The 27,380-nt window shown below is 39.1% G+C and overlaps 1 protein-coding gene across 20 annotated transcripts in view; it reads left to right on the forward strand.

Moving 5' to 3' along the window:
• LOC126353916 (cyclin-dependent kinase 11B) overlaps positions 1-27,380 on the forward strand; it is a 127,922-nt gene that overhangs the window by 67,675 nt on the left and 32,867 nt on the right. For 4 of the 20 annotated variants that reach the window (XR_007565241.1, XR_007565234.1, XM_050003153.1 and 1 more), the window contains 5 exons: positions 11,625-11,822; positions 16,038-16,317; positions 17,935-18,079; positions 19,201-19,345; positions 24,988-25,217. Coding sequence is in view for 10 of the 20 variants with exons in the window: in XM_050003153.1 (XP_049859110.1) it covers positions 11,625-11,822; positions 16,038-16,317; positions 17,935-18,079; positions 19,201-19,345; positions 24,988-25,217 (998 nt within the window). In the remaining 10 variants the exon portion in view is untranslated. Of the gene's footprint in view, positions 1-11,582; positions 11,823-16,034; positions 16,318-17,934; positions 18,080-19,200; positions 19,346-24,987; positions 25,218-27,380 lie in introns of all 20 variants that reach the window. The other 16 variants (XR_007565232.1, XR_007565238.1, XM_050003149.1 and 13 more) reach the window with 5 other exon arrangements.

Genomic DNA, 27,380 nt, shown 5'->3' on the forward strand with positions numbered 1-27,380 from the left:
TCTTCTTTTAAAGAAATAAATATTAAATAGTTTGCAAACTGAAACCCAACTCGATCATTTCTTGTTGCTGATATCTAGGTCATAGTTTTTGTTTGTTAATTTTGAACCATTGCCGGTTTCCACATGTAGGACCTGTGATCAGATATGACAGAAAGCATTGCAAAGTGCACAGATTAACGACATTGTGTTGTTTATCGAAGTGTTGATTTCTACACAATGGAAGTCTTGAGTAGCTATGGCGAGCAGAAGCAGAAAGCTTAAGATTCAGCATAAATTAATCAATGTGGCTAAGAAACACAATTTGGTGCTATCTTCTTTATCTGGTACACAGTGAAAAATGAGGAGGCTATCATGAATGCAGAAACACACTCCTTCTGCATTAAAAAGGATTTGTTAAAACTGAATGTAGGCCAGACCACCCCCATTTCTTAATGGGTTTGATGCCCTGTATCATCTCAAATTTTTTCTGCGGTAGTCAGGTCTGGTAGGGGGTCTATTCAGTCCTTGTGAGACCAAATGAGGAGCTGCTTGGATAAAGGAGTGGGTGCATCATCAGGAATTATCTACTGGCAATAATGACTGAAGGGATTGGTGACATGCAGATTACATGCCTCACAATCATAGGTCGCTCCTCGTATTGCCTGTAGGCAGCAGTCAGTCAGTCGGAACAGGCCTAATGACTAATATGTGAGTAGTGTTTGTGTTTTTATCCCAATTCTGATGTTCTGTGCAGTGTTAGTGGTGATGGGGGGAGGAAAAAGGGGAATTGTAGTTTGTTGCAGTTTTATTGTTTCTTCAATTCCTTCCAAAGCACAGATCAGTAGTTGTTTATTTTCATCATCACACCATCAAAAGTTGTGTCAGGCCCTAGAATGTTTCAGTTTTTGTATTAATACATTCTATGTGGCAACTATACTTTTAAAAAAATTTCAGGAATATTCTAGAAACCTTCAGCAAAATCCAAAGGTGCGTCTTTGCCAGAGTGAACTGTGCAGTTCAAGACTGCTAAAGACTATGCAGACAGCCTGCCTGAAATGAAATGCATGGTTACATTCAGTAATTGTACAGTTTGATGCACAGACATGATATCACTTTTGATAAGCTGCACAACAGAACGCATGGTGTGTAGGCCCCCTAAGGATTTATACACCATCATCTTAATCATAAAATGGCTTCATGAAATGACAGGTGGAAACATTCCAATAGGCGAAAATTTACTATGGGAAAGGTCCGATAAATTGCCCCAAAGCTCTGAAGATTTCAGTGCATCAAATTGCTGTCAGGATTGCTTGAGGAAGAGGGGGTAATGAATATGGAAGAAGAATGTTTTACCATGGCTGATAACAGATATGGGCCCAAGGATGTCTTTGATGCTGATGAAACAAGGGTTCTTTTGTAATTTACTTCCCTCAAAAACAGAAAATATAATGAACAAAAAAGAAGAAGGAAAGAAAGAATTATTGCCTGCTGTCTGTCAATAGCAACAACAGAAATTGTAAATTTTATTGTGATTTAAACACTGCTGTGCACCTATGATTGTATTGGCAGTGTCTGCTGACTGCTGAAATTAATGAGAAATTTCTTAGCATTTTAAATGCCAAGAGGGGCGCAACAAGAAGCTAGATTGACAGATGTCCTACACACCAAAAGATGATGACATACTTCATGTGTGTCGACATCGTGTTTCTTCGTACTAACTGTATACAGATACCTGTAGCCTCTAGACCAGGGCATAATTCATGCTGTGAAAGCTAAATTGAGAATAACTGTTGTACAGTAAATTTCATTCCTTGCAAAAAAAAAAAGGATGTAAAGAGAATGAATATATTACAGACTGTGCACATGTTTTTTGCTGGCTCGAATGCTGTAACCCAGCATGTGTTGAGACAGTTTACAAATACCGGCATCAGTTGCCATAAAAGATGACGACAATTATGATCATCCTGAAAGGTGGCACAGAAATTTCAGCAAGATGTAAGGAACTGTGCAATGCTTATGCAAAAAAACTGGGAAGAGGTGGATGAAAAACAGGGTGAGGGATTATGATGATGACAATTGGTTTGTGGGGCACTCAACTGCTCTGTCACCAGCACCCGTACAAAGTTACAATTTTCACACTGTCCAACTTTTTCACGTTCCAATCCAACCACTGTCACAAATGATTACGACGACGACGATGACGACGACGACATAAGCACCCAGTCCCCGGGCAGAGAAAATCCCCAACCCAGCCGGGAACCGAACCCAGGACCCCGTGATTGAGACAGCAATGCTAGCCACGAGACCACAAACTGTGGGTGATGATTGTGATGATGATGATGATGAGGAGGAGGAGGAGGAGGAGATGGGAGCTTCAGCTGTAAGTTTTGTATTAGATCTTTGTCAGCACATTATGCTGACAGGAAAAATTGAACTCTTACTTAATTTTTTTTTTTTTTTTCAAGATATAAAGGGTAATATGTAAGGATTTTTCCCTCTTGTTTAATTGTAGGCCAGTTTTTCTATACCATTAGTTGAATAAAGCAAATTCTGAATATAAACAGTTTCTTCTTCAGCCTGGATGCTGGCTTTAAATGGTGACACCCATAGATTAGACTTTAAAACAAATACCTAATGAATTAATGAGAGTATGTGGCACAAAGTCCTGTGCGATGGTGATACGGTCTAAAAACCTCGAAATTCCAATTTTTTGTCACTTTGTCAGCATAATGGAACTAAACTTCCATTTAGGGAAAAACTATTTCGATCTGTAAATTCGTTAAAAAGAGGTCTTAGTAGATAAAGTGCAACAACTGCAGGTGAGTTCAATGTTTGACAACAATAAGCTAACTTATTACAGGAGCCTACGGATGCTATTATTAGACAGTGGTCAAAAACACATTGTGTTATTTAAGAATATAACAATCATTTGCAGATACTACCTATGTAAGGCAAAAATGCTAAAAACTTGGGCATAATGTCATTATTCTCATCACTCGCTTAGTTCACATTTGGTCACTAGCGCAATGCTAATCTTATATCTCTCACTGCACTCATTCTGGTGAAAGGTAACCTCTGTTGGCCTAATTCGACTGACAAACTTTCTGGGTTTTAGATAACATGCACCCTATGAGTCGAGACAGGGACTACCCCTTCTTGCTGGCATGGATTGTGACAACTATGAGCCTGAAAATACGTATCAGTGCAGATTGGCTTCTTATAAACAGCATATTCCAATGACCACCTCTTCAAGGATGTGAAGGCATCCATCATTTCCCAATTCCATATCCATCATTTCCCAATTCCATAGCGAAATGAATATTTTAGTGGCTTTAACTGAGATCTTTGAAAAATGTATGAAAATTGTCACTGTCATGAGGTCAAATAACAGGCAGGTTTCAACACACTCAACTGCCGGACACGTTCCTCAAACCTTCCATAAAAATATTAGCAACAGTAGGTAACATGGCTCTCCATCTGTCTGCTGTTAGCACTGGTCACTGAATAAAACCTAAGTGGAAGTCAACACAGAGGAATGTGAGTGAAGGGAGAGGCCACATCAAAACTTATTAGAATGTCAAGGTTACATGTGGGCAGTCTCCCTAATTTACGTACAAAATCTGCCAAATTTCTAATGTGATGTGGACACTAACCTACCCCTGTCAACAGTGTAACAAGGTATCTTGCTATATAATTTCTTGGAGCACCTTTGTTACTGACTATCAGCCTAAAAGGAATCCCTTCCTTGTGTATCTTTGAAAGGCTGTATAATTTAGGTTGTGACTTCATAATAAGAATTAAGACTCTTTGTATATTCTCTGAGGAGAAACTTCTTTTCAGGGAGGATGTTAGTCTGCCTCTGCAGCCCTTTCGTCATGTCAACACTGAATGCTAAATGTTGGAACATTGTATTATCTGAACATAACCCCACTTATCCCAACACAAGTGTTGCATTTCCCGTACCAGCAGGTAAGATAACAATGTCAGGATTTGCCTGAGGGAACACGTATCAGGTCTCTGTGCTGCTGTAATATCACTTTTTGAGAAAATGTGTCCTCATCAACACATGGCATGCTTCTCTCCTTACACAATCATTACTGGCAAGTATCTGTTGTCCCTAGGACAGATCAAGCTACATTAACAAAAGATTTCTTGATGAAATTCATCAATGAAAGTTGAGATGTAAAGTTCCCAGTGATGCTGGGGCCAGGAAGCAGTGTCTAGCCAATCCCAAGAAAATATCAATATTGTTCAAGCAATCCTCAAATGAAGCTGAAATAATTCTTTAGAAATTAAATCCACCTATCTGTGAGTATAACAGGTCATCTCATGAGCAAGAACTAAACTGACGTATTCCTTGATGTGATTGTCAGCTGGAGAGGAGAATTAATGTAAAGAATTTTACTTTGGTAAAACAGCATTATGGTCTTGACACTATAACAAAAATGAAAGTGCACATGGCAGTCTCACACTTCTACTGCAAAGCATTTCATATGTAACTACTGCAAGTGATGATAAATTTCCTCGTGCAGAGGTAAGCAATGTGAACTCAGCTTCTCATGGCATATATTCAGTGTTCAAATAACTTATGGTAATGCAACCAATATCCTTGACAACAGATATGAGGGTGGATTTTAAAAAAAGGGAGTGACGAATTTGTTATAACCTCTTTATTTCTTAATATTTTTACACCAACTTTTGATCACCTTCTAAGTATTCTTCATTGACCACAACACACATCTTCAAATAATCCCTCCATGTCAAAACAGTTTTTAAATTCACTTATCGGTATGCTCTTTATGCCTTACAGCGTTTTTTGTTTTACCTCCTCCACAGTGGCAAAATGCAATCCTTTCATGTCCATTTTGAGTCTGGGGAATAAAAAGAAATCACTGGGACTAGATACAGTGAGTAAAAGGGGCAGACGATCGGTGTCAGAAACTGATTTATGGAGAGGACGGTGTGGGCCATCGCGTTGTCATGATGGGGAAACCAGTTTTGTGTGTTCCAAAGGTCTGCCCCTTTTCTTCCAGATACTCTCCCTCAGTCCTTTTAAAACCTCCAAGTAGAACTCCTGGTTGACTGTCTGACCCAGGGGAACCAAATCCACATGCACAACACCTCTTCAATCGAAGAAACAAATGAAAATTGTCTCAATGTTTCATATCACTTAGTGAGCTTTTTTGGGACAAGGAGAGCCACTTGTCTTCCACTGGCTTTGAATGCTACTTTATTTCAGGTTCATATCCATAGCACCACAATTCATCACCATTAACCACCTTGGAAACAAATTTAGGGCTCTTTTTTGAGCTGATTTTGAAGCTCAAAACATGCCTGAAGTCGAAGCTTCCTTTGCCCGTCTCTGAGAAAGCGAGGGACAAATTTGACTGCAACTGTTCCCATGTGCAAATCTTTGGATAAAATTCTCTGAATTGAACTCTATGATATTCCAGACATCTCACAGAATTGATCAATGGTTTGGCAACTGTCTTCATGAACAAAGGCATTGATTTTGTTGACATTTTCATCACTTCTTGATGTTGAAGAGCATGCTGAATGTGGTTGGTCTTCAATTGACATTTCTCCATTTTTAAAACATGAAAACCACTGGTAGACTGTGGTTGTATATAGGGCAGCATTCCCAAAGCAGTCTTAAGCATTACAATAGTTTTTGCAGCCAATTTCCTCAACAGGAAACAAAATTTCACAGCCGCGCATTTCTCTCGACAATCTTCCATCACGTTTTCACTGAAATGGAAAGTTGTTTTCCTAAAAACCTCTCGTGAGCGAATTGATGCACTCACAGCGACACAACTTCGCACACTGACTCAGGTGGCATGACCGTAACAGACACCTGGACAAACATTGGGTTCCCACACTCTCCCTCCTCACTGCAGCCCAATTCCCATTACTTTTGGTCCCCCCTCCCTCGTATTTATAGTTGAGGCGGAGTTAGCAGTACTTAGCCGCCTGTTGCTGATTAACATTTCATTTTCAGTTAGCCTGACATTGGTCGTCTTTGGTTGTTTGGCAGTGCAAGTTGTTATCTGCCCTTTTGGTTTCAATATTAGAACAACCCTGCCCACCAATGTCATAAATTGCCTTGCACAGCAATATCTCGTTCATTTGTGCCTTGAAAATGGTGGGATATTCACCTGTCAAAATATCCCTGGCTGTCAAGAATGTTACTTGTCTGGTTTGTATGTGACAAATATTTCTTTCCCTCAGTTTAGTTTCATTTTAAATCTTCCAAGTTAAAAATGTCTCTCATGATATGCATGTTAATAGGGACAACATGTAACTGTTCAGAAGATTCAGCAGATAAAACCCAAAAAAAGATGTAAATGTAAGTGACCATTAGATAAGTGCATTGAAGTTTTAAAAAATAATAGTCAATAATAAATTTGTTTTCTATTCTTTGTATCTTTTTCATTTTAGATAGACAGGTTGATGTTATAATACTTTGTTTGTTCTTGGTTAATTTTCTGAGATCTTAGACTTTTAACATGAATTTACTCTTCTAAAAAAGTCTTCATGTGTGAAACACAGTTGGAAGATTTCTTTTTTCCCATACTCAAAGGTATGAAGGGGCCACATAGCATTCTCTTGTGACTGTGAATTTATTTCTGATTTGTGATTTAATTTTGAAATTTGTGAGGTGTGATATAAGAAAAGTGGTAGTATGTGATAGCATGTTTGAAATTTAGAGATTTTTCAGTGCTAGTTGGTTAAGAAACTTTTGAAAGGTACTAAGTGTGCCACATTTCAATGTAGGCTGGCAAACAAGACAAAAGGAAAAACTAATCCTGTGCCGAGAATTGTAGAATTAACAGTCAGTTATACAATCTTACTATTTGGGAACCTTAGTTCAAAATGCCTCCCCCCATGAACCATGGACCTTGCCGTTGGTGGGGTGGCTTGTGTGCCTCAGCGATACAGATGGCCGTACCGTAGGTGCAACCACAACAGAGGGGTATCTGTTGAGAGGCCAGACAAACGTGTGGTTCCTGAAGAGGGGCAGCAGCCTTTTCAGTAGTCGCAGGGGCAACAGTCTGGATGATTGACTGATCTGGCCTTGCAACATTAACCAAAACGGCCTTGCTGTGCTGGTACTGCGAACGGCTGAAAGCAAGGGGAAACTACAGCCGTAATTTTTCCCAAGGACATGCAGCTTTACTGTATGATTAAATGATGATGGCATCCTCTTGGGTAAAATATTCCGGAGGTAAAATAGTCCCCCATTCGGATCTCCGGGCGGGGACTACTCAGGAGGATGTCGTTATCAGGAGAAAGAAAACTGGCGTTCTACGGATCGGAGCGTGGAATGTCAGATCCCTTAATCGGGCAGGTAGGTTGGAAAATTTAAAAAGGGAAATGGATAGGTTAAAGTTAGATATAGTGGGAATTAGTGACGTTTGGTGGCAAGAGGAACAAGACTTCTGGTAAGGTGACTACAGAGTTATAAACACAAAATCAAATAGGGGTAATGCAGGAGTAGGTTTAATAATGAATAGGAAAATAGGAATGCGGGTAAGCTACTACAAACAGCATAGTGAACGCATTATTGTGGCCAAGATAGATACGAAGCCCACACCTACTACAGTAGTACAAGTTTATATGCCAACTAGCTCTGCAGATGATGAAGAAATTGAAGAGATGTACGATGAAATAAAAGAAATTATTCAGATAGTGAAGGGAGACAAAAATTTAATAGTAATGGGTGACTGGAATTCGAGTGTAGGAAAAGGGAGAGAAGGAAACATAGTAGGTGAATATGGATTGGGGCTAAGAAATGAAAGAGGAAGCCGCCTAGTAGAATTTTGCACAGAGCACAACTTAATCATAGCTAACACTTGGTTTAAGAATCATGAAAGAAGGTTGTATACGTGGAAGAACCCTGGAGATACTGAAAGGTATCAGATAGATTATATAATGGTAAGACAGAGATTTAGGAACCAGGTTTTAAGTTGTAAGACATTTCCAGGGGCAGATGTGGACTCTGACCACAATCTATTGGTTATGACCTGTAGATTAGAACTGAAGAAACTGCAAAAATGTGGGAAATTAAGGAGATGGAACCTGGATAAACTGAAAGAACCAGAGGTTGTACAGAGTTTCAGGGAGAGCATAAGGGAACAATTGACAGGAATAGGGGAAAGAAATACAGTAGAAGAAGAATGGGTAGCTCTGAGGGATGAAGTAGTGAAGGCAGCAGAGGATAAAGTAGGTACAAAGACGAGGGCTAGTAGAAATCCTTGGGTAACAGAAGAAATACTGAATTTAATTGATGAAAGGAGAAAATATAAAAATGCAGTAAATGAAGCAGGCAAAAAGGAATACAAACATCTCAAAAATGAGATCGACAGGAAGTGCAAAATGGCTAAACAGGGATGGCTAGAGGACAAATGTAAGGATGTAGAAGCTTATCTCACTAGGGATAAGATAGATACTGCCTACAGGAAAATTAAAGAGACCTTTGGAGAGAAGAGAACCATGTGTATGAATATCAAGAGCTCAGATGGCAGCCCAGTTGTAAGCAAAGAAGGGAAGGCAGAAAGGTGGAAGGAGTATATAGAAGGTTTATACAAGGGCGATGTACTTGAGGACAATATTATGGAAATGGAAGAGGATGTAGATGAAGACGAAATGGGAGATACGATACTGCGTGAAGAGTTTGACAGAGCACTGAAAGACCTGAGTCGAAACAAGGCCCCGGAGTAGACAACATTCCATTAGAACTACTGGCGGCCTTGGGAGAACCAGTCCTGACAAAACTCTACCAGCTGGTGAGCAAGATGTATGAGACAGGCGAAATACCCTCAGACTTCAAGAAGAATATAATAATTCCAATCCCAAAGAAAGCAGGTGCAGACAGATGTGAAAATTACCGAACTATCAGTTTAATAAGCCACGGCTGCAAAATACTAACGCGAATTCTTTACAGACGAATGGAAAAACTGGTAGATGCAGACCTCGGGGAGGATCAGTTTGGATTCCGTCGAAATGTTGGAACACGTGAGGCAATACTGACCTTACGACTTATCTTAGAAGAAAGATTAAGAAAAGGCAAACCTACGTTTCTAGCATTTGTAGACTTAGAGAAAGCTTTAGACAATATTGACTGGAATATTTTTTTTCAAATTCTAAAGGTGGCAGGGGTAAAATACAGGAGCGAAAGGCTATTTATAATTTGTACAGAAACCAGATGGCAGTCATAAGAGTCGAGGGGCATGAAAGGGAAGCAGTGGTTGGGAAAGGAGTGCGACGGGGTTGTAGCCTCTCCCCGATGTTATTCAATCTGTATATTGAGCAAGCAGTAAAGGAAACAAAAGAAAAATTTGGAGTAGGTATTAAAATTCATGGAGACGAAGTAAAAACTTTGAGGTTCGCCGATGACATTGTAATTCTGTCAGAGATGGCAAAGGACTTGGAAGAGCAGTTGAACGGAATGGACAGTGTCTTGAAAGGAGGATATAAGATGAACATTAACAAAAGCAAAACGAGGATAATGGAATGTAGTCAAATTAAATTGGGTGATGCTGAGGGAATTAGATTAGGAAATGAGACACTTAAAGTAGTAAAGGAGTTTTGCTATTTAGGAAGTAAAATAACTGATGATGGTCGAAGTAGAGAGGATATAAAATGTAGACTGGCAATGGCAAGGAAAGCGTTTCTGAAGAAGAGAAATTTGTTAACATCGAATATAGATTTATGTATCAGGAAGTCGTTTCTGAAAGTATTTGTTTGGAGTGTAGCCATGTATGGAAGTGAAACATGGGCGATAAATAGTTTGGACAAGAAGAGAATAGAAGCTTTCGAAATGTGGTGCTACAGAAGAATACTGAAGATAAGGTGGATAGATCACGTAACTAATGAGGAGGTATTGAATAGGATTGGGGAGAAGAGAAGTTTGTGGCACAACTTGACTAGAAGAAGGGATCGGTTGGTAGGACATGTTTTGAGGCATCAAGGGATCACAAATTTAGCATTAGAGGGCAGCGTGGAGGGTAAAAATCGTAGAGGGAGACCGAGAGATGAGTACACTAAGCAGATTCAGAAGGATGTAGGTTGCAGTAGGTACTGGGAGATGAAGCAGCTTGCACAGGATAGAATAGCATGGAGAGCTGCATCAAACCAGTCTCAGGACTGAAGACAACAACAACAACAGTTCAAAATGTAGACTCAGTCTCATTTGTAACATGTTGTTAATGTAATATTTTTTAACTACAAAAGTTACTAACTGATAAATATTTGTTTAGACTGTTATACAACTCTGAAGCTCACAACAGTGACAATCTGTCTCTTCTCCATGACACCTGGGTTAAGATAATCTGTGACATTTCATAAAAGTAGGACATCTTCGAACTGTTCTGATGTATACTTTGTCGCAAAACTGCCAAAAAATGAAGTGTCCTTTTAAATACATACCACAGTCATTGTAAAGTTCTTGTGTTTCATATGTGCATAAAATGAGAGGTACTGTTTAATGAAAAATACAAACTAGTTGTGGGAGAATTGTTTGCACTACCAGTCCTCCTCCTCCTCCTCCTCCTCCTCCTCCTCCTCCTCCTCCTCCTTCTTCTTCTTCTTCTGCTTCTTCTTCTTCTCATTCAGTGGGAAAAAGTCTTTAATTCTTCTTATGATTCAACAACATGCAATCTTGTTCGTGTAGAAGAAGGAAAAATAATAAAATGTTTCATTTTGATTATCTGACTGCATGATACATTGATTTTTGTCTTGCATTACAAATATAGCATTATGTTGCACCAAGTTGCTATAGGAATTACTCAGTGAAGTAGAGAAATTTACAAATGGAAAATATGGTCCATTGTGGGCAATCTGTTAAGGTTCTTTATTTAATTTGTGAAATTAGCTTATTTTGACTTTGCATCATTTTCAATCACTTGCATGACATCAACTTACCCATACAATGTAAAATGTGATGTACGTAACACATTCATCTTGCACATATATGGTCACATGCAATAATCCGCAAGTACATGAGAACAGAGTCCAGATCATAATACAGTTAGTATTATGTGACATTATAGTGTAGTATTATGATCTGGATTCTGTCCACATGTATTTATGGATTATGGTGTGTGGCCATATATTTGCAAGTTTAGTCCGTTACTTTCACATTGTAAAATGTGATGTGCTTGAAAAGCTTGTATGCTCGAAAATGGTGCAAAGTTGAAACAAATTAATTATATAGATTAAATAAAGAAGGTTAATATACAGCCTATAGTGGACCATATTTTCATTTGTAAAATATTTAGAGGCTCTAGATCCACACAGAAACAAAATTTTTAGCTGTTCATGATGATTTAACAGGTATCTGATGCATACTATGCTTAAAAGCAAACTGTTCTTTAGTGGTAAAATAATATTTAATGTTGTACAACAGATTGCAATTGGTGGTGTGTTTCTCACTACCTAAATCGATACAAAGTAGCTCACCTAATTAACCATTCTTGCATTTTTTAGGTGTATTGCTTAGTGTGCAATGTCTGTTGAAATACATTGCTGTCTTCTCAATGTTTTTGTGTGACATTATATTAAAATAATTTAAATCTTGTCCTTCATTAGCTCTCATTTCGCAGATGTACTTGGTAAAGATGAACTTATGGTGGTTACTCTGTCAGATGATTCAGATGGTTCACAAGAAGAAAGAATGGAGACAAACTCAGGTGCAAATGTTTCCGCAGGAGAAGGTGATATAGTAGTAGAAGAAGTGTCGAGTGGAGGTGAGGAAGCTTCAAGTGATGTAGAAGAAGAAGAAGATGATGATGAGGAGGAGGAAGACAGTGAAACCAGTTCTGGGTCAGATGATGATGGTGCAGGTTTGTATCACTTAGTAAATATATTGATGGAAAAAAATAGTGACATCAAAAAATAATTAATGTAGAGTAATGAAATTTTGGGAATAAATTTGTTTAGGTAGTATATATAAAGACATTGCAAGGCCACAGGTTAGTGTGAGATAAGTCATTGCAAATGCAAAATGTGTGGTACATTAGTAATTGCCAGAATATCAATATAAGCATACAGATGTGCATGCATCATATTGTACAGGTGCCAGATGTCAGTTTGTGAGATGGATTTTCATCCCTGTTGCATTTGGTCAGTCAATACAGGGACAGTTAATGTTGTTTGTAGATGATGCTAATTATAAAATTAGGGAATAGATAATTAATTACTGTATCTGTGGTACTGCCACTGAGTTATAAAAATTTGAACGACAGAATGATTTGATTTTTCTGAATAGTTTTTTTTATTAATCACTTCATGTTTCACAGTTTAATAATTTATTCAATTTCCTGGTGCAGTTAAATATTGATTTGATGTAGATAGCATATTCTGCATTTGCAAACTATTTTATGTTTTTTTCTTAACTGATCATAGATAAAGGGGATATTTCTCAGTATAAACTTATTACATGATTGAACATTTATGTCTTTCATATTTTACAAATTTTATTGTATCAAAAACTCAAAATTGTTGTTAGCAAATTGCACCTCTCAGTACAAAAACATTGTCTTTACCGTCATTTATCATACATTGTTTTGGATGTACTTGTGATAGTACAAAGCTGCAAACACAGTTGACATCAAAGCTGTCTTTGAAGCAGTAACACAACTTAGGGAGAACAATAAATCACTAAATACTTTCTCTGACAGCTACCTATGACAGATAGTTTGGAAGCGCACTCATGACAGAAATATATTAGTTTTAACTGCAGCAAATAGACGATCATCTTGTTGAAGATTCCTACATTAAAATTAGCCTCTGTAATCACGATGCAATTTTAGTAACAATGATTACAAAGGCATCTAAAACAAGTAGAAAGATTTAAAAGTTCAGTGAACTAGATATGGTAGTGGTAGTGTCATATCAAGGAAGAACTCAAAATGTTTAGCTCTGGCCGTAAGCACATAGACACTGTGGCTGGAGTTTATAGAAGTAGTTTACCAAGTACTGGATGAATATGTATAGTAGAACAATTCACAATGGAAAAGCCCCTCCATGGAATACAGTCTATAAAGAATCATCTCAAGAAACAGTGCTTACCGAAAAATGGATGTAAAACAATGCTTTGGCCTATAGATAGATTCAAAATGAAACATATTTGGATCTCTCATAAGACTCACAGAAATCCTGGTCGTTGTAAGAGTTGTCAGTAGTACAGAAACTGAAATTGAGGGTAGGAAAGCAAAATCAGAAATACTGAACTCTGTTTCAAAAGTTCCTTTACAAAGGAACTTCCAGTAGTACTGCTCCATTCTAATTCTCACATCACTGTGAGGATTAATGTTGTAGATATTTATGTCACTGAAACCACTTAAACTAGAAATTACCCCAGAGTCTGATGAAAACTATATCAGATTCCATAAGCAGTTTGCACCTGAGTTAGATTCCCTTTCTACTAAAATATCCCATAGACTTCTTGAACAAAATATTGTGCCCATTGGTTGGAAGAAAGCAATGGTCACACCTACCTAGGAGGAGGTTAGCAATAGTGATGCACTACTGTACCATACAATCAACATCCATCTGTTACAGGCTGTGAGAACATATTATGAGCTCAGCTGTAATGAGGTACTGCAAACAAAATTATTTATGTCATTCCAGCCAGCACTGATTTAAAAACATTGATCATGCAAAATTGAATTCACATTTTTTTGCTTCTGAAGGCCATGATCCAAGGTAATCAGGTCGACATAGTTATTCCTGACTTCTGAAAAGCATTTCACTTGGTATCACTCCAACACATGTCCAGGAAGGACACAACACATTATGTTGGATTTAGAGCCATAGAAAACTGTTGAAATTCCTTCAGGCATGGCACAGTGAAGTGTGTTTGGGCCCTTACTGATCATGTTGTATATTAATGACATGGGAGAAAATATTATTAGTAACCTCAGACTTTTCACAGATCATGTTGTGTACAATTAAGTAATACCTGAGAAAAGTTAGCGGATATATAGTCAAATCTTGATAATCTGTCAAAGTGGTCCAATGATTGCAACTTGTTTCAAATGTTCAAAAATTGAACACTTCACAAAACACACAAACATCATACCCTATGATTGCAATTAGTCAACCTCAGCAAATATGTTGGTATAACAGTTTTGAGGATATGAAATGGGTTGACCACATATGCTCAGTCGCTGGTAAACAAGGTAGCAGACTTTGCTCCTTGGAAGGATAGTAGGAAAATGGAGCCAGTCTACTTAAGAGATTGCTTATAAAACATTTGTGTGTCCCATCCTAGAAATTCCTTTAGTATGTAGGACTCATTTAATATGTCTAACAAGAAACATTGAATTGATACAAAGAAGGGTAGCACAGATTTGTTTGACCCGTGGGATAGCATTTCAGAAATGTTAAAAAAACCTGAACAGGCAGATGCTGGAATATAGATAGAAACAGTTTCACAAAAGTGTTTTTAAAGAATTTGAAGAACAAGTAGTAAGTGAAGAATTCAGCAGTAGACTACAGTCCTCTGTGTATCGCTCCATGTAGCAGTTTATTCAGTACTCTTTCATTATAGTGTTGTGAGATGGCTTCGGAAGTTGATGAAAAGTATTTTCTTACCTGACTATCACAGGATGAGGCTCGGTGACATATATATATTCATTTATTTGTCATTTTTTTCCCTTTTGGTGTATTTTGGGCTTATTTATATATATTTCAATATGAATGGTTTTCTCTGCAGCTACACCCTCTTTCAGCTAGTACTCACTATTCTCAAATCGAATCATCATCAGGTGGCCTCTGATACCTGTTTTTGTATTAATTAGGAGCATATCTGAAAGTTGAGATCCTTTACAACTAAGAACCTGAAGATGTCTATTATACTGCAATGGAAACTAAACAAAGGCCTTGATAGACGAAAGCTATAATTGTGTGAATCCTTTTGTTATGCCTATCGCGACTCAGCATCTCCGCTATATGGTGAATAGCAACTTTCCGTCTCTAATATTGTTACATTCCATCCTGGATTTTCCATTGTTTGATTCTGCGTATCTTAGTGTGTTTCAGTCGAATATTACCCTAGTTTTACCAATTTTAATTACTCTTTCCATAATGTGTATTGTGGGTTCACTAATCCATTCTAAGTGCCCACAATAGTTCAGTCTCTTTCCCCAAATGAATTGTAGATATCATGAAGCTCATGTTTCATACTATGTTAATCAGAAAGTATATGTCTGTAAGAAGAAGCTTTTCTTTCATACTAAGTTTTTTTCACACTATGTTACACACCACCAGAACTTGGTTTTTGATACCCACTGTGCCCTTTTTTTTTTCCTTCCCCTGTTTCAGTCAACGTTTGCCCTAAATTTAGAAAGCCTATATGCTGCTAAATGACATCAAATCCTTAGCACGTATTTCCAGACTCTTGTCAACCACTAAGTCTTTTTCCTCTTTCAAAGTATTTATGTAGTGAGGAATTACTGGACAAATTTACAAACATGTCATAACATATTCGAGGTTCCTGGATACGTGTTAAGTAACTTCTTAAACACATGCATTCTGTTTCATGACTGGTATATATTCATGAAATCTTGATTTCTTCTCAATGTCCCTTAAATTTAGTTTCTTCATCTTCATGCTTCCACCGTTATGATAAAAGAGCTGCAGTGAAACTACCTACACAAAAATATACCCGACTAGGCACATTGGACTTACAGCGCAACCTGTTGTCAGTCGCAGCTGGCTGAATGGGTCCGTGAAGCTTGCCAGGCTTGCAGGAACCCAAGTTGGCCAGTTGTGACAGGTTGAGGTGCTTTAATGGTTGCGGTGGAGATAGGAGCAGGCAAGCTGGAGGGAGAATTTATACACCTCTGTGCCACTTATTACTAATTTGAAATTTGACACTTAAGTCATTGTTGCTTAAATTTGGGGATTAAATTCATATTTGTATGGGTTTTGCCCATATGCCACAACTTGTATTGTTCAAATTTAAGTCACTGGATAAACTTTCAGACCCTCTGTTTGTTACAGTGATTGTATTGATTCAGAATTTGAATCAGGATTCTTTTTGTTTCCAGCAGCTGCTGATACTGATGACTCACGTGGACATCACACTGAAAATGAAGAATATGAAGGTAGTCCTGGATCTGTAAAGAGGGAGCGAGATAGTCCTGAGAGAGAAAGTCCTCCTGCAGCAGCTGTTGGAGTAAATGAGAAAAAACCTACAAAAACAGATGAGAATGGCATACCATTCATCAGTGATTCGCCGAAGGCCGAGAACGCGTTGAAAGAAGAATTGCCCCCATACCTCCCTGCCATCCAAGGATGTCGTAATGTGGAAGAGTTTCAGTGTTTAAATAGGTTGGTATGATAAAACATAGAAAAAAATTGAACTGTTTTGAAATATGTGCTCAGCTGCATAATTTTCTTTTTGTTTTCCACAAATTTTTCTCATCAGAATCTCTTAAGTAGTACCATTTTGTCTAATGAAAAGAGGGTTGGGGCATATAGTGAAGATACTACAATGCTTGACACTTTCACATTAAGTTCCATATTCTGAATAGGATTCCTTTCTTTCACAAAATGATGCACTGCTCTTTCTTAAGGAACTATGCAATCACTCTGATGAAGGAACACATCCATCAATGCACTTGTATTTGTGTAAGTACCACAAATTCCTTTTTATAGCTATGGATATTCAACTCTTACGTGAAAGTTTAATCTTCTTCTGACATATGCTGTTTGACACGTAGCGCTACTAACTGGTTGAGTAAAAGGATCATATAACATTTTAGCTGTTTCCATGATTTGGAGGCAACCAACAGATCACCAACAGATTGCTATTTTCGTCTCACAGCAATAGTTGGGATTATTAAAAACAAAATAAAAATGTAATATCCCCACTTCCCAACCAGTGTAAGTCCTATCACAATGGAAAACTACTGATATCAGTAGCATACTGATACATGAATGATGACCCCACATTTCAAGACCTATGTCATCTGCAGAGACAAATATGACCACAATTGCAGGGGGAAAATGGCATGCTGGAAATAAACTACTGGTTCAACAGAAAAATTAAGATTGTTATCTCTAATGGAAGATGATGAAAGCAAGGGAAATGGATTCATTCAAATGGAAAATGTTCGGCCTCATATCAGAAACAGTAGGGGAAGGTTAACTTTTTTTTTAGAAATTTACGTTGGCGTCTCTGTGACACAAATTTAGAAAGATAATTGGATTAGAAGTGTATGTTCATGCATTAATTTGTTTAGATTATAAATGGTATTATATGTATTTCAGAATGGCTCATCAGGTTACATTTAATTTGTTGCAGAATTGCTGTAACCATGTTGAAAACAGAATACAAATTATCATGAGTTGATAGCCACCAAAAGTCACTGTCAGTGATATAAAAACCCCATAAATTTTTATTCCACTGCATAGTCGCAAGCTGTAGTGATTCCATATAAATGACATAAAAAACATAAATGCACAGTTCTACATGTTACCGTCATGTAAATAAAAGAAAACCTGTTTCCCTTTCAACTTAAGCAGTATGTATATTGAAAATTAGTAAACTTGTCTATAGTTACTCTTTCTTTAAAATGTTATTTTTACCAGTAATAGTTACTAAATGTTTTATGAATAGAGTGTTCATATGCAGATTCATGTACAACTGGATGTAGGATAGTCTGTCTCTGAAGCTTCAATCCAGGACGACAACCGCTGTAAAGTGGACTGCCTGATAAGTCACCACATGTCATAAGATTTAGATGTGAATATAAATGCTGTAGTAGTCGCAGTGCAGATTTGGCCATGTCATTGTGGGGAACACCTAATACATTGACAAATGACATAATTGTGGTGACAAAAATTCTTAAGTTCTGTCAATAGTATGCCCAAAATGAAAAACTTTCAATTGTTTTTATTTGTACTGTTTACATAAATTAATCTTACATTAATGTTTTCTTGTAGGATTGAAGAAGGGACTTATGGTGTAGTGTATCGTGCTCGTGATAAACGAACCAGTGAAGTGGTAGCGCTGAAAAGATTAAAGATGGAGAAAGAGAAAGAAGGTTTTCCAATTACATCACTAAGAGAAATTAATACACTTCTGAAGGTTAGTTAATGCAATCGATATTGTGCATTAAGGTAACTTAGACCTTACCTCAGTACAATAAGAGTGAATATTACTAGCCAATTGTATAGTTTCCAAAGAAATGCAAGTAATTACAGTAGTAAATTGCTTGTCCACTAGAACTAAATCAGTCCTTTTGATAAAATGTATCCTAGAGTAACAACACTGTTTAAGGTCAAGGAACTTTCTGGCATAAATTTGCCTTTTCAGATTGTACTTAGTGTTTTGAGCATTCCTGTGTCTTTAAGTGTAAAGGTACTATGTTGAAGATAAATTGTGAAATTATTTCAAAGTCCTTATAGGGAAAGACAGCAAAAAGCAAACAAATACAAAGCAAACTGTAAGACTTGACTTGTGAGGCTGACACACAGGAAAAGCCAAGATAGACTGTAAAAATAGAATTGGTAGTCAACACACTAGATTGTTGTTGGTGTTTGGGATAAGAATGCATGACATTGTATTCAGTCACAGTTGCAAGGCATTAGTGAACAGTGCTGCTAAAGTGAGAGAGGTTGCAGTTACACAGAAGTTAGGAAAGATGACAAAAAGAGTTCAGTGAAGCCAGAGTCAGTTACTAGGGGCTTTGGAAAGGGGAAACTGGAAGAAAAGTAGAAGAAATAGCAGAAAGAAAGTAATAGCAGCTACTCAGAGATAGCACAGATAATAAAGACTGAGCAAAGAAAAAGGAGCTGGATGAAGAAGTACAGAAAAAGAAATTAGTTTCATTAGCTGCAGGTCAGTGACATAGGTTTGATGGTTGTTTAAACAAATATAATTCCTGTCGTGTAGTTTAACACTTTTCTTTGTTATTGTGTGCATCTCATTTGTGCTCAAATTTGGCATATTCTGTCAATGTACTATCTTTTGACAAGTATGGTAGTTTCACTTAGCTTTTCTGTAGCCTGTGGTTTTCATTTGCAATTCACCTGTTCAATCTGTTTTTAAACACCCTCAGTATACATTAACACACAATGCCAAAAATGTAATTCCAAATTCTTAGTACAACAAAAATCCTAATATCCTTTGTTAGTTTCAAGCAGTGACATTTAAAAAAGCTAATTTTCATTAATTTTTCTGGTTGATCTTAATTGTTTTATTTTTAGGCCCAGCATCCAAACATAGTGACTGTACGTGAAATAGTTGTGGGCAGTAACATGGACAAAATTTTTATTGTTATGGACTACGTGGAACATGATTTGAAGTCACTAATGGAGACCATGAAACAAAAGAAGCAGGTGTTTATTCCAGGTAATTGTTCACAATTAGGATAGTTATGTTTGTTTTGTAAAGAGTATGTTGTGGCTAATGGAAATCTGAGACAGACCAAGACGGATTTTCATTAGCTATGAAATATTAATGGCGTTGCTGTATGAAATTTTTTGACCATCTTTGGCTGGTACTGTTAGGTCTTCATTTATTTTATCAATATCATTTATTCACCTGATCCATTCTGTATGTTGTTTTTGTTTATTTCTTTTATGTGGAATGCTAATTTTTTTGATACAATAAGTACGCTAATACTTTCTACAGAAATACTTTGATACTCCGTGTATTGTGAAGAAATAACATTCTATGCCATCTCTATTACTTATATGTGCAAATTCCAAAAACATGTAGTTTGAGGCTGATTGTTCTACTGTTATGGGAACTGGGATATTTTCTATTTCTCATTTGCATATTGACCACCTGTTACCACATCCTGTTTTCGTTTCAACCAAATTACTACATTAAAAATGGAAAAACATATTAAAAACAAAGATTCCAATACTTACCAAGCGGGAAAGCGGCGGCAGACAGGCACAACGAACAAAACACACAAACACACACACAGAATTACCAGCTCTCGCAACCGATGGTTGCTTCTTCAGGAAGGAGGGAAGGAAAAGGAAAGATGAAAGGATCTGGGTTTTAAGGGAGAGGGTAAGGAGTCATTCCAATCCCGGGAGCGGAAAGACTTACCTTAGGGGGAAAAAAGGATAGGTATATACTCGCGCGCGCACACACACACACACACACACACACACACACACACACACACACACATCCATCCATACATACACAGACACAAGCAGACATATTTAAAGGCAAAGAGTATGGGCAGAGATGTAAGTCAAGGCGGAAGTGTGGAGGCAAAGATGATGTTGAATGACAGGTGAGGTGTGAGTGGCGGCAACTTGAAATTAGCGGAGATTGAGGCCTGGTGGATAACGAGAAGAGAGGATATATTGAAGGGCAAGTTCCCATCTCCGGAGTTCGGATAGGTTGGTGTTGGTGGGAAGTATCCAGATAACTCGGACGGTGTAACACTGCCAAGATGTGCTGGTCGTGCACCAAGGCATGTTTAGCCACAGGGTGATCCTCATTACCAACAAACACTGTCTGCCTGTGTTCATTCATGCGAATGGACAGTTGGTTGCTGGTCATTCCCACATAGAAAGCGTCACAGTGTAGGCAGGTCAGTTGGTAAATCACGTGGGTGCTTTCACACGTGGCTCTGCCTTTGATCGTGTACAACTTCTGGGTTACAGGACTGGAGTAGGTGGTGGTGGTGGTGGGAGGGTGCATAGGACAGGTTTTACACCGGGGGCGGTTGCAAGGGTAGGAGCCAGACGATAGGGAAGGTGGTTTGGGGATTTCATAGGGATGAACCAAAAGGTTACGAAGGTTAGGTGGATGGCGGAAAGACACTCTTGGTGGAGTGGGGAGGATTTCATGAAGGATGGCTCTCATTTTGGGGCAGGATTTTAGGAAGTCGTATCCCTGCTGGAGAGCCACATTCAGAGTTGATCCAGTCCCGGGAAGTATCCTGTCACAAGTGGGGCACTTTTGGGGTTCTTCTGTGAAAGGTTCTGGGTTTGAGGGGATGAGGAAGTGGCTCTGGTTATCTGCTTCTGTACCAGGTTGGGAGGGTAGTTGCGGGTTGCGAAAGCTGTTTTCAGGTTGTTGGTATAATGGTCGAGGGATTCAGGACTGGAGCAGATTCGTTTGCCACGAAGGCCTAGGCTGTAGGGAAGGGACCGTTTGATATGGAATGGGTGGCAGCTGTCATAATGGAGGTACTGTTGCTTGTTGGTGGGTTTGATGTGGACGGATGTGTGAAGCTGGCCATTGGACAGATGGAGGTCAACGTTAGGAGTAGGACCAGGTGAATCTGATGGAACCAAAGGAGTTGAGGTTGGAGAGGAAATTCTGGAGTTGTTCTTCACTGTGAGTCCAGATCATGAAGATGTCATCAATAAATCTGTGCCAAACTTCGGGTTGGCAGGCTTGGGTAACCAAGAAGGCTTCCTCTAAGTGACCCGTAAATAGGTTGGCATCGAGGGGGCCATCCTGGTACCCATGGCTGTTCCCTTTAATTGTTGGTATGTCTGGCCTTCAAAAGTGAAGAAATTTTGGGTCAGGATGAAGCTGACTAAGGTGACGAGGAAAGAGGTTTTAGGTAGGGTGGCAGGTGATCGGCGTGAAAGGAAGTGCTCCATTGCAGCGAGGCCCTGGACGTGCGGGATATTTGTGTATAGGGAAGTGGCATCAATGGTTACAAGGATGGTTTCCGGGGGTAACAGATTGGGTACGGATTCCAGGCATTCGAGAAAGTGGTTGGTGTCTTTGATGAAGGATGGGAGACTGCATGTAATGGGTTGAAGATGTTGATCTACGTAGGCAGAGATACGTTCTGTGGGGGCTTGGTAACCAGCTACAATGGGGCGGCCAGGATGTTTAGGTTTGTGAATTTTAGGAAGTAGGTAGAAGGTAGGAGTGCGAGGTGTCGGTGGGGTCAGGAGTTTGATGGAGTCAGGTGAAAGGTTTTGTAGGGGGCCTAAGGTTCTGAGGATTCCTTGAAGCTCCGCCTGGACATCAGGAATGGGATTACCTTGGCAAACTTTGTATGTAGAGTTGTCTGAAAGCTGACGCAGTCCCTCAGCCACATACTCCCAACGATCAAGTACCACAGTCGTGGAACCCTTGTCAGCCGGAAGAATGATGATGGATCGGTCAGCTTTCAGATCACGGATAGCCTGGGCTTCGGCTGTGGTGATGTTGGGTAGGATTAAGGTTTTTCAAGAAAGATTGAGAGGCAAGGCTGGAAGTGAGAAATTCCTGGAAGGTTTGGAGAGAGTGATTTTGAGGAAGAGGAGGTGGGTCCTGCTGTGATGGAGGACGGAACTGTTCCAGGCAGGGTTCAATTTGGATAGTGTCTTGGGGAATTGGATAATTAGGAGTGGGATCAGGATTATTTTTCTTCGTGGCAAAGTGATATTTCCAGCAGAGACTACAAGTGCAGGACAGTAAATCTTTGACAAGGGCAGTTTGGTTGAACTCGGGAGTGGGGCTGAAGGTGAGCCCTTTTGATAGGACAGAGGTTTCGGATTGGGAGAGAGGTTTGGAGGAAAGGTTAACTACTGAATTGGGGTGTTGTGGTTCCAGATTGTGTTGACTAGAATTTTTAGGTGTTGGTGGGAGTGGAGCTGGAAGTGGGAGATTGAGTAGATGGGAGAGACTGGGTCTGTGTGCAATGAGAGGAGGTTGAGGTTTGTTGGAAAGGTTGTGGAGGGTGAGTGAGTTGCCTTTCCAGAGGTGGAAACCAGGAGATTGGATAGTTTTTTGAGGTGGAGGGTGGCATGCTGTTCTAATTTGCGATTGGCCTGTAGGAGGATGCTATGAACAGCTGGTGTGGATGTGGGAGAGGAAAGACTGAGGACTTTGATTTGGGATAGGAGTTGACGGGTGTGTTCATTGGCCGAGTCGATGTATAGGTGAAGGATTAGGCGGGTGAGGGCTATGGATTGTGCTGTTTGGAATTGGTATAAGGACTGATGGAAAGAAGGATTGCAGCCAGAGATGGGAACTTTAAGTGTGAGGCCTTTGGAGGTAATGCCAAATGTCAGACAAGCCTGAGTAAATAAAATGTGGGAGCGTAATCTGACTAGGGTGAAGGCATGTTTGCGGAGGGAATGTAAATAAAATTTAATGGGGTCGTTGTAGGGATGTTGTGAGGTTGACATGGTATTAGAAGGTGGAAAGGGTAATATGAGGTTAAAGTGAAAATAAATAGAAATTTATATAGGGAGAGATAAAGGTGTGAAAAAAGTCGAAAAAGTGTTGGTTTGAGATGAGCTATGTTGATCCTGTGCTGAACTTAGGTTGGTGAATAACAATGGGCGCAAAGGTTAGGTAGTTGTGTTGTCTCCAAAACACGTTAAAGCCTGGGGAAATTCAGGAAAATTTCGAAAAAAATTTCTCGAGAAAAGTTTTGGAAAAAAAAAATTCGAAAAAAGTTTCGAAAAAGATTTCCCGAAAAAATAAAATTTCTAAAAATTTTTTCGAATAAAATCTCGAAAAATATGCATGTAAATGTATTCAAAGGACTGGTTGTGTACTGGCAGGTTATGAGAATGAGGCTAACAATTGTTTGATGAAGAAATAATAACGTTTAAACCTGTGGGAAGCTGCTAAAAAATGATAGGTTATGGGGGAAAAACGGGAATGGAAATAAAACTAAAGTTGTTGGAAATAGCTGAGATGGTTGTTTAATGGGTGAAAGGAACTGAAGCTGTGAAATAGTATTCACGAGTTTACACAAAATGTTTGTAAACTTGGAACAGTGGATTTTATAGCAGCGGTTATGTTGAAAGCGTTAAAAATTTTTAGGTTATTTCTAGCTTTCGCAACCGACGGTTGCTTCTTCAGGAAAGAGGGAAAGACGAAAGGATGTGGGTTTTAAGGGAGAGGGTATGGAGTCATTCCAATCCCGGGAGCGGAAAGACTTCCCTTAGGGGGAAAAAAGAACAGGTGTACACTTGCGCGCACACACACACACATATCCATCCGCACATACACAGACACAAGCAGACATTTGTAAAGGCAAAGAGTTCGGGCAGAGATGTCAGTCGAGGCGGAAGTACAGAGGCAAAGAAGTTGTTGCAAGGCAGGTGAGGTATGAGCGGCAGCAACTTGAAATTAGCGGAAATTGAGGCCTGATGGATAACGAGAAGAGAGGATATATTGAAGGGCAAGTTCCCATCTCCGGAGTTCGGATAGGTTGGTGTTGGTGGGAAGTATCCAGATAACCCGGAGGGTGTAACACTGTGCCAAGATGTGCTGGCCGTGCACCAAGGCATGTTTAGCCACAGGGTGCCTTGGTGCACGGCCAGCACATCTTGGCACAGTGTTACACCATCCGGGTTATCTGGATACTTCCCACCAACACCAACCTATCCAAACTTCGGAGATGGGAACTCGCCCTTCAGTATATCCTCTCTTCTCGATATCCGCCAAACCTCAACCTCCGCTAATTTCAAGTTGCCGCCGCTCATACCTCACCTGTCTTTCAACAACTTCTTTGCCTCTGTACTTCCGCCTCGACTGACATCTCTGCCCGAACTCTTTGCCTTTACAAATGTCTGCTTGCGTCTGTGTATGTGTGGATGGATATGTGTGTGTGTGCGCGCGTGTGTACACCTGTCCTTTTTTCCCTCTAAGGGAAGTCTTTCCACTCCCGGGACTGGAATGACTCCTTACCCTCTCCCTTAAAACCCACATCCTTTCGTCTTTCCCTCTCCTTCCCTCTTTCCTGAAGAAGCAACCGTCGGTTGCGAAAGCTAGAAATTCTGTGTGCGTGTTTGTGTGTTTTATTTATTGTGCCTATCTACCGGCGCTTTCACGCTTGGTAAGTCTTGGAATCTTTGTTTTTAATATATATATATATATATATATAATCACCCCACTTCAATCATATACATGATAATGTACTTTCAACCAAATTAGACCAGAGACATTTTAGTCATTGATTTCTGGTCAGTGTACTCATGAATTAGCTTTGCACACTGAAATACTTGAACTGTACTGTATTTTTTGAAGATATGTGTAGTTGATTTTAAACACTGTTTCAGGTGAAGTGAAGTGTCTTATGCAGCAACTTCTGCGTGCAGTAGCCCATTTACATGACAACTGGATATTGCACCGTGATCTAAAGACATCTAATCTACTACTGAGCCATAAGGGGATACTGAAGGTTGGCGATTTTGGCTTGGCTCGTGAATATGGTTCTCCACTGAAACCGTATACTCCAGTAGTTGTAACACTTTGGTATCGAGCACCAGAACTACTTCTGTGTACAAAGGTTAGTATATCTGTGCTGTGTAATGACTGATACATATCACAAATGTTGTAGACTCCTCTCATCATAATTATGAACTACATGTGGGCATACAGAAACACAAAAATGTATTCCCAATACACCAGAAGAAAGGGTGACGCAGTAGTATGTAAGAACTGAAAGAGAAATATCGAGTGTAGCAAGGGGAAACAAAATGCTTGCAAAGTACACTGAACATGGTATAGGATTTATATGTTTATTGACCATATATCATTTAGGTATAAGACTATGACTTAATTTGGATTGGTTGTCATGTACAAAGACATTTCTTGTCCTGGTCCCTAACTACAAACACAAAATGTAGTTATTAGCGCTTCTTTACAAGAGAATCAAGTTGTAGTTTCAGAACTAACTCCCCACAGATAAGGTACTAGGCATGACTTCTGAATTAACAGAAAACAAAAATGTTCACAAACCTAGACCAACAAGCAGTCATTTCCAACTAGCATTGTTAGAACTGTATACTGAGATGCAAATGTCAATTAACAAATAAGGCAATTCTTATTGTTCAAAAACGACTAACCAGCAGTATTGTTAAACCTTCATCATTCCCTGGAGACTCCCTAAAAAAGAATGGACCAATGATCCGATTGTGCACAAGTTTGCACCACACATTGGCCTTTCCTATTTCTCTTTATTTTGTGTGTAACATGAGGATTCTTTGGTTCCCATGTACAAACATTATCATGGTTTTCTGGAGCATAAAATGTTAGCTCATCGGACAAAAATTTTTTTTTTCCAAAATCTCATTGTTTTCATCACTCATGGCTTGTATATACACTTCAAACTGTCTGTAGGAATGGTCTCCAGCCGTCCTCTACCACTAACGTAGCCAAATCCAAAATAATATGCCAACTATTCGAAAATATGGTATAAGGCCAGGGAGGAGGAGGAGAAATTTATTCCTTGAGAGGCAGTCACAATCACGGACTTATGATTTAGGCTCTTCACAAAGACTGAAATATGATCTCCTCATTGTAGCTGTTTGGCATTTTCACTGAGCAAGGTAGCGCAGTGGTTAGCACACTGGACTAACATTCGGGAGGACGATGGTTCAAACCCTTATCCGGCCATCTTTATTTAGGTTTTCCCTGATTTCTCTAAACCGCTTCAGGCAAATGCCAGAATGGTTCCCGTGAAAGGGCATGGCCGATTTCCTTCCCTAATCAGGCTTGTGCTCCATCTCTAATGACCTCGATGTGGACTGGACATTAAACACTGTCTTTTATTAAATAGTATATTGGGTGAAGCACAAACTATGACTCCTTTGATGGAAAACCATCAGAAGTGTTTGTTTGTGCAGCTTCCTTTATGGTTTGAAAAGGAGTGATGTTATAGCACAGCAGTTATCACATTATATTATTATTATTATTATTATTATTATTATTATTATTGTTTAAATATTTCCCTATTCCTTTATTAGTAAAATCATCTGTTATGGCATAGTAAGTGGAAAATGTTAAGTGTTATCTCTCAACAAATGATACAGAAACACCATACTAGTTTGTGGACAGTATAAACAACAGTCAGATTGCCTTGCTGTGGATTGAGTAGGAACCACATTCTCAGCATAAAAATCTTGAGCTCTTATAGTGGTGTACATGTAAGAAGGCAGCTGCATTCCTCACAGAGAAGGATGAAAATAACTTTGCGGCATGACTAGTGTGCTCGCTGTCTCATGCCGCATGTTCCAGCCGTTTGTGCGCACTTCCAACTGGCAAAGCTGTGGTGCACACCACATCAGGCCACTGTTTCTGCTTCTTACACTACCTAGAAAAATTTACTCACTTGGAAAACTATGACTATCACTTTAATGAAAAACGTGTCATGTTTGTTTTTATGCCACATTACAGTTGGTAAATACCCTCACCATAACTAAATTAACATGAAAATAAAAGCTAAATTTTCTATGCACAACCTAAAGCACATGCTGCAGACAGACACCAAAGAGAGAGGCTATTGGCTCGAGCTTCATGTGACATGCATCTCCCTTCCACTGTGCATTGCTGACCATCTGTATTCACATGTGCACAGCACTGTAACCAGTGGTATATTTGACTTGGTGAAAAAGTGTTATATAATGTTGAACATTGTTCAGAGTGCAAACATTATAGACAAGCCAAACTA

Source organism: Schistocerca gregaria, chromosome 3, assembly GCF_023897955.1.
Source record: "Schistocerca gregaria isolate iqSchGreg1 chromosome 3, iqSchGreg1.2, whole genome shotgun sequence".
Lineage (NCBI taxonomy): Eukaryota > Metazoa > Arthropoda > Insecta > Orthoptera > Acrididae > Schistocerca > Schistocerca gregaria.